General features: G+C 44.3%; 1 protein-coding gene across 1 annotated transcript in view; it reads right to left on the bottom strand.

Moving 5' to 3' along the window:
* Positions 1–5,702: 5,702 nt before the first annotated feature.
* Znf652 (zinc finger protein 652) overlaps positions 5,703–8,795 on the bottom strand; it is a 49,064-nt gene continuing 45,971 nt past the window's right edge. The window contains exon 6 of the mRNA XM_051158363.1: positions 5,703–7,065. Coding sequence (XP_051014320.1) covers positions 6,545–7,065 — 521 coding nt within the window. The 3' untranslated portion in view covers positions 5,703–6,544. The remainder of the gene's footprint in view (positions 7,066–8,795) is intronic.

Below are 8,795 nucleotides of genomic sequence, written 5' to 3'. Positions count from 1 at the left end.
CTGGAGAGGAAAGTAACCAATTTAAAAGCAGGTACAAAGTTTTAGGCATACAGTTATCAAAAAGTGACTTTCTAGCTGGGCGTGGTGGCGCACGCCTTTAATCCCAACACTCGGGAGGCAGAGGCAGGCGGATCGCTGTGAGTTCGAGGCCAGCCTGGTCTACAAAGCGAGTCGAGTCCATGATGGCCAAGGCTACACAGAGAAACCCTGTCTCGAAAAACCAAAAAAAAAAAAAAAAAAAAAAAAAAAAAAAAAAAAAAGTGACTTTCTAGGTCAGTGACGGGCAGTGCAAGGTGGAGGAACGTTAGAAACTTGTTCGTGATTTCTGCAATATGGCACGCACTTCTTTCAGCTTGTGTGCTGCTTTCAACCTAAATAGCCAGTGAAGTTTTCCAACGTCTTGACTTCTGTATTTCCAAACCAATTTTTTTCACAGTTTGTCCCACCAATTAACATCCTGTCTGTTCCCAGACAAAAAGGATTAGACATCGACCAACAGCTTCCTGTCAAGACTCCCACTTCACTCAGCTGTCAGTCTAGGCTGCCTGAGTCCTAGTACCTTGAAGGAAAGAGGCAAGAGATTCTAAGTCAGAAAGCAAAGATTTCGAATAAGGTCAAAATACTCATTAGTGTTCATTCACCTACAAAACAAAACAAAAACCTGAAACAATATTGAATTTCTTCACTGAAAGAATTAATGTTTTCACTTTAGGGGGGGTGACAATCAACCCATTACACAACACAAACTTTAATTTGGGATGTGAAAGATCAGCCAGTTGCTAAAGTAATGTTTTTTCTTTTTTCTTTTCTTTTTTTTTTTTTTAGTTTTTTGAGACAAGGTTTCTCTGTGTTATCTTGGCTGTCCTGGACTCGCTTTGTAGACCAGGCTGGCATCGCACGCACAGTGATCCTCCTGCCTCTGCCTCCCGAGTGCTGGGATTACAGGTGTGCGCCACCACGCCCAGCACTGCTAAAGCAATTTTTATCAATGAAGTGCACATATTACACACAGAAAACACTTCAGCTTCCCTTTTATTCCATCACCAATCACACTTTTCAAATGACGTATAAGAGGACAACTAGAAAAGAAGATAAACTGGGGTTTACGAGGGGGCAGGTGGCTAATGAGGGGGGGTTGTCAAAATCAATAAAGGACTTCCGTTAAACCCAGAGAGTACTTTTCTATTCCTATGACTACGGGAAGGTCACGGGAAGAACCCTGTAAAATGTTTCTGAGAGAGGACGTGCACCAGCAGCAGCATTCCTTTAATTCGAAAGGGTAGGCATTAGGAAGACTTCAGATGAGAAAAAGATGGCGCAGAGACACACTGGGCAGCCTCTGATTTTAAGGGAACAGCCAGCCCGCATGAAAGACTAGAAGGCAGAGGACAAGGATGGCCCTAGTATAGGGGGGCAGGATGTGAGGAGTAAGTCAGAAAGAAGCTATAAAGGTAGCCCAGCAGCGAGCGACATGGGTAACAAAACACAAGTGTGTTCACAAACTTCAGCCGGGTTTTTAGCAAGTTTGTAGTTAAGCCCTTAGGAGTAGGGGTGAATTGGAATATTCAAGGGGAATGAGACAATCAGAGGTAGGATTCAGACCGGGAAAGAAGGGTCCAGGACATGGGCTTTTTGAAGGCACTCGAGAGCAAGAGTGATTGAGACTAAAGCTGCACATGACAGCAGGAGACAGACGACACACAACAACTCACTTCTCTGTGCTATGGTAACAGAGACAACTCCAGGAACATGGTCGCTAAGCACACATGCGCCAGGAACCCTGCGTTACCAGGGTGGAGAGAACCACTTTATGACAGCATGGCCTCTACTACGGAAACGAGGAAAGGGAGCTTGCTTTCAGAAGATGTACATCTGCAAAAACAGTTTTGACTTAAACGTGTATTTTTCTGAGTGGTATAGCATCTGGTTCTTTAAACAGAGCCTCAAAGCTGGAACATTTAAGGAATTTGAATTTCCTCGGAGTCTTGCAAAAGCTACCCTTTAAGATGAAATGGTCTCAAAGTTTATAAAAAAGTCTAGCGAGTATAAAAGTGGACAACTGTGAAGGTGGACGTATTGACAACGTTTATGGCTTCCATAGAAAGGGTGGCGAGGATCTCTGGGTTGCTTTATCGAGGTAGTTCCAGGGTTGGAAGGTCGGCATTACTTTTCAGGAAAGGAACAGGTGACAAAAGCGAGTTAGCTAGTGAGTTGTTACTGTTTCTAATGGCTTATGACCTTTTATTCCTGAAAAACAAACAAACAAACAAATGGAGAGAACTCTGGGGAAATTTTCTAACTTGGTTTAAGTAAAGAAAAAACAAGCTGGGTGTGGTGGCCCTCCCTTTAATCCCAGCACTTGGGAGGCAGAGGCAGGCGGATTGCTATGAGTTCAAGGCCAACCTGGTCTCCAAAGTGAGTTCAGGACAGCCAAGGCTACACAGAGAAACCTTGCCTCAAAAAACAAAAACAAAAACAAATTAAAAAAAAAAAACTTAAGCTTTAGAGTTTTAAGAATCCCAGCTGTTTTTTGTTTGTTTGTTTGTTTTTGAGTTGATAAAATGTTAGATCTAACATACCCTCTTTGCATGACATGGTTCATGTGTAGTCTGGGAAGCATCAAAATCTGTATCATATGGACTATCAAAGTAACAAAAGTGGTATTTTCCATACAGCAGCTTAAACAGAGGGGTTCCTTTAAGTGAAACAGGGGTCCCTTTAATGAAAATTTTAGTTTTTCCTCTCTTTAAACACAAAAAACTCACCTACCATAGTATGTTTTCCTAACCAAAATCTGAAAGAGGGAATAAATTTATGTATATGTACATGTGCACGCGTGTGTGCACACACGCACACTCACACCCACATACACTCTGCAATGGAGTTCTTTTTCTGCTTCATAGTCTCAAATTTTAAATCTTCCAGTGAAATACAAATAAAACCAAACATATAACCACTCAACAATAATAACATTTGAAAGAAAAAATTTAGAAGTTAAAATTTCAAAGCTTCGGAGATTTTGCCTATGGTTAGCAGTGGCAGGGATGGGGGTAGGTAAGGAGGGCTAGCTCAGAAAGATACTGTCAACAGACGTGGTTCTGAGACAGCACACAAAGGTCTGTGCTGAAAATGATTTTTAAAAGTTTTATGTAGGGATTTCCCCATTTGCTAAAATTAAGAATCAGGTTAAAAAAAAAAAAAAAAAAAAACATACAGAAAAATGAAGCCACACATGCCTTTAAACGGTTTATCGTATTTTCATTCAGTCTTAAAATCTAGTGCAGTATGAGCCTGCCTGACTCCACCCAAGAGGGGCAGCCTTTCATTAGGCTAAAAACGTTTGTATCCAAATGATAAGCCTATGAGAAAAGAGCAAAAAATGTACAACCCAACCTCCAAAATGTAATGCCAACTCAAAACATCCTTGTGGAAGCCAGGCAGAGTGGAGCAGGTACCCATAATCCCAGCCTGTGGAAAGCTGAGGTGTCAGGGGTTTGAGGCTACCCATGGTCCACTTCCACTAGGGAGTTCAGAGCCAGCTTAGGTATTTAGTAAGACCTCTCTCAGAAAAACTGACAACGAGAAAATTCTTGGGTGGGCTGGTTGTTATAGTTTAGTCCTTTAGACCCAGCACTCAGGCTGTGAGTTCAAGGCTAGCCTGGTCTATATATAAGTAAGTAACTAATCCTTGCAACAATAAAAGCCTTTGGAGATAAAATGACACAACGAGAAAGCCTTGATTTAAAACCTGTTATTCTGAAATGTGGCCTATGTCTTTACAAGACAACTGTGGAGAAGGGCGGCCTCAAACTCAAACTCTCCCACAGGCCTTTCCTCATCAACAGGGAACAACAAGCCATAGCTCTGCAGAGCTCACAGGACACGGCACGTGGCACACGCGGGAGAGCACAGCGCACGGTGCAGCTTGTATCTCAGGAGCAGACACCAAGCGCATTTTCAACCCTGAGTTTGCGTCTTCAGCACGTTGCACCTGATGTTTACAGCTGGGCCTGTGGCTCCTGACTGAAGTGTCTGCTATGGATTCCGTTATGCACATGGTTGTTTGTACATGACCCTGTGGAGAGCAGGTTCCCTGCAAATCCCGAGTCAGGAAAGATACACTTATCTGGTGGGGAAAAGTGGCATTTCTAGATTGTTTCACAATACATTTCAGTAAGAATTATACAGTGTGACAGTGCTAAATCATTTTTTAAAATTCTTTTTTTCTGCTTCTCTTAAGGATGGTGGTGGTTATTGACTTGCTATTGGTTTTCCTATGTAGAAGACAGTTTCTTATGGCTATAGTCATTTGAATAAAAAAATCTTAACTACCTGAAATTTTCAGTGAGTATTCACAGTACATCCATAGAATGGTTGATCCAACAGCCCCAAGTCTAGATTTCAGACTCTCTGCCCAATATTGTAAAATTATTTAGTACAAAATAAGACATAACCAATTAACTAAGCTACAACTTATACCTTTTTTGATAAAAAATACTTTAATATTACAGGCTTGACCATGAAATATTGATATGTCAGCATCAAAGTGTGGATTTGCAGACTTCCCATAGGATGCAAAAGAGACTGTGGAGGTACACTGGGGGTGGCGGTGGGACTGGGGGAGCTTCTAAGTCGCAACAGCCAGACAAGGAATTGGCTTCCTTGTTTGCCTTAGATATGTGGGTGCTCCAAGAATGTATGCAAGTATTAAAAATACCATTCATTAAAATGTATAGAGACTGTAGGAAAAGTGTGCCCTGAGATACTTTTCTGCCTCGGCACACGATTTTTTTCTATGCTTTACATAAGATAAAGATAAAACTAGAGTAAATCTAGAAATAGTAAACCAAAAAACTACTGTAGTATGTGATACTTAAAGCAGGGCCCTAACCTCATCCATAGTCCAGCTGTCCCCACTGCAGAGGTAAGGGGCTGGGAAAAAAGTGCATGACGCAGATCTGCACATTTAATATCAGAGATAAATAAATAACAGCGAAGGTTCTGACTTAAGAACCTGAGGAAAGAGAAATGAGGGGAGAGAAGGGGAAGGCAAGTGGCCACTCTCAGAACTCAGCCTCTGCTGTACAAATGTGTCAGCTCACTGAAACCACTGTGCCAGCCCTTTTCTTTAGCCGTCTTGTATCATCTGCTCCAGGGTAACCATACCCTGTGAAAGCTCCCCAGATATTGAATGAGTAAGCTGCTGAGAGGCAGGGGCATTGCTCTCTCCTCACCTAAAATGCTGCTGGGGTCACGCTACCTGCAGAGGATGAGCAGCAGTATTTGGGGGGGTCTCCTCTCACTACAATTTAAATGGCAGACACAGATCAGTTGTGGACATCCACATCTTAAAATGTAAAAGCCAACCTGTTTTCTCATCCGCTCTCCCCAGCCACCATCAGCAATTACATCTGTGATTTCAGTTTACCATATTTAGCTCCTCCTAATGACTCGTAGAAAACACAACAACCTCAAAATAAGAGATTCCAATTTATCTTCCCCTAACAGCTGAGCATGCCATAGTTCCTAAGAGAAGTAAGAAACACATGTGATCAAAAGGAAACGACCTCAGCTACTTCCTTCTGAAGGTATTCCCAACGTAACTCAGATTTTCAAACAGGAAAGCCTGGGGTGACCCCATTCCAGCGTACTGCCCCACTGAGTCCACAGAAGAGCTCAAAGGGACACCAAGGTTGGAGCCTGTCCTTGAGCCTGATGGACTGCCTTCCCAGCAAAGATTTTCAGCTCAGAGTACTCACTCTGTACTGAACCTTGCTTTTGGAATGACCTGGTCTAATGACCCGCTCAGAGACATCCAGTCTCAGAAGCACCTTTGAGTTGTACAGATGTTAAGAATAAATTTGAAATAGAAGTTATATGTATCTTTAAGAATCACATTTTGATGATTATAAAAATTTATCTATTTTACAACATGGGTTTAGCTACACTGAAAAAATTACACAGCTTATTGAAATACATTTCATTTAGAAACAGACTACTAAAGTCTATACAAAAACTCTAAAATAATTTCTGTAGTAAAATAAAGAGTGTGTTAAAAGAGCTACACAAAGAAGAAAATTCCCGTCTTCTCTATAATGCTTGATATTGTGTGAAACGTGGCCAGCTCAACTCTGCAGCCAGCACCAAAGCTGAAAAGAATTCATTACAATACACAGTGATACAGTTAATGCTCCGGGTTAATCTCACAGCCTTCCCGATTAGTATAAAGGAAACCAGACCCGTCCCCTCTTTGAGGAGAAGACCTGAATATAAAAGCAAGCATACCTCATCCGCTGATATGAAATTATAAAATCCCACAGTCTCAGTATCTGAAATTTATAAAAGTCATCAGAAAATGCAAGCAACTTGGGCTTTAGTTCGGTGGTTCCCCTGGTTTCGAGGGCAGTCTTCTTGGTCACTCCCTCCAGTCAGTCTGATGGTTCGCCAGGGCAGTGGCGAAGGCCCTGAAGGCGGCCATGGAGACGGAGACACCAGAGAGGCACAGCTGCTCCAACTTCCGGTAGGGATGACATTCCTGCTGGCGCTAATGATGCTGGGCCTGGGCTGCACTGTTCTTCTCTGCCAGGTGCCGCAGGAAGGTGTCCTCACTCTGGGCTCTGTGGTTTAGGGGCTCACTCTTGAAGAGGGCTGGAGGTGGGGGCAGGTGAGGCACGGGTGGGATGGGGAGGTGGTGCGCATGGTGTGGATGTGTGTGGATGTGCAGGTGTGAGAAAGGGTGCGGGACAGGCCTTGAGGGAAGTGCGCCACCCACTGGGTTCATACTGACTGCAGGGGCTGGGCTCGGGGGAGTGTTGGCCACAGCTGGAGCAGGCGCAGCGGGAGCTGAGGCCAAGGGGATCTGGACAGCTGGTGGCACATTCACTGGGCTGGTCACTCGGAAGCACTTCTCCTTGTGAGCCTTCAGCATGTTAGAAAAGCGGAACCGCTGGCCGCACACATCACAGGGGTAGGGCTTCTCGCCTGTGTGAGTTCTGCGGTGCCTCTTCATGTTGGGTCGACTGGTGAAGCTTTTGCCACAGATTTCACAGATAAAAGGTTTCTCTCCTGAGATGAGCACAGACAAATAGGGTTGATGTTCCAGGTGTAAAAACAGGCACCTGCCACTCACGCTTTTCCCCACAGCATTTTGTCCCCACTCTGAGACTTAACATGCTACAGTGGCACAAATACAACTCATAACCTTCCATGGCGGTAGGGGAAGAGGAGGAAAATTACAAGCAGTGAGGGGTGCTGCCGCCTATGGGCGCTTTTTCTTCGAAAATTAACCACTGATGTGCCGGTTCACTGTCACTGCTGGTGCCAGCCCTCTCCTTGCAACAGCGGCTCACCCTAGACTGTGTATTAAGTCTTATTCAGGGAACCGGCTCAGCTCCAATCACTACATCCGGTAGCTGTCCACCCTCACAGCAACTGTATAAGGTAGTATACTGCCCCTACTGTCTGAGGGATATCTTACTCAAGGTGATCTGTTAGGCACAAAGTTAGGAACCCTGAAGTCTAGATCTCAGAGTGCACTCTGCTAACATAGAAGCTACAGTACTTCATATGCTATGGGTGTATTTCTACATGTGTGAAAAAATGCATTTTCTACCAGGCATGGTGGTGCACGCCTTTAATCCCAGCTCTTGGGAGCCAGAGGCAGGCAGATCTCTATGGGTTTAAGGCCAGCCTGGTCTACAAAGTGAGTCCAGGACAGCCAGGGCTACACAGAGAAACCCTGTCTCAAAAAAAAAAAAAAAAAAAAAAAAAAAAAAAAAAAAAAGGAAGAAAGACGAAAAAGAATTTTCTTAAATTTTCTTTCTGTAACTGTCCCATAACCAGGAGCCAATGCCTTTTCACCCACACCATAGTCCAATCTTTCTTATTCTAGTAGAAAGCTGGATCTCCTATGTCCTCTTTCCATTGAAGCCTCCAGCCTACCCACCCTCAGTCCTTTTGTTTGGTTTTTCAAGACAGGGTTTCTCTGTGTAGTCCTGGCTGTCCTGGACTTGCTTTGTAGACCAGGCTGACCTCGAACTCACAGAGCTCTGCCTGCCTCTGCCTCCCGAGTGCTGGGATTACAGGTGTGCGCGACCACATCTAGCTTCCCCATCAGACTCTTTCGCCTCATCTCTTAGGATTGGGGGTGAAGCTGGGCATGGTGGTACACTCCTTTAATCCCAGCACTTGGGAGGCAGAGGCAGGAGGATCTCTGTGAGTTCAAGGCCAGCTTGGTCTACAAAGCCAGTTCAGGAGAGCCACAGAGAAACCCAGTCTCAAAAAACAAACAAACAAACAAACAAGTCAGATGGGGTCGGCTACCCCTTGCTGAAGGGCCCTCCCTGTGACTCAACTCATCTTTCTGGTTGAGTTCTGAGCTTGTCTCCTTTTTATCCATTTTTTTCAATCTTTTCTTCCTTCCTTTGAGACATGGTTTCACTATATATCTCAGGCTTGTTTGGAACTCAAAATCTCTTGCCTCAGCTTCCAAAGTGGTGTGAGGCACAGCATTTGGCCCCTCCAATCATCTCCCCCATCCCTTAGAGAAAGGGGCTCATGGATCCCAGACATGGACCTTAAGTTCCTATGTAGCCAAGGATGACCTTGAACTTCTAGTTCTCATGCCTCTCCCTCCCAAGTGCTGGTATTACACGCTTGTGTCACCATGCTGTTTCACTTTAATCATCTTAAAAACTTCAACTATGGCGAGTGAGCTGGCTCAGTGGGTGAGGGCGCCTGCTGCCAAGCCTGAGAACCTGAGTTTGATCCCCACGGTAGGAGAGAATTGACCTCAA

This window comes from Acomys russatus, chromosome 16, assembly GCF_903995435.1.
Source record: "Acomys russatus chromosome 16, mAcoRus1.1, whole genome shotgun sequence".
Classification (NCBI taxonomy): Eukaryota; Metazoa; Chordata; class Mammalia; order Rodentia; family Muridae; genus Acomys; species Acomys russatus.
This window is presented reverse-complemented; position numbering and strand designations above follow the sequence as displayed.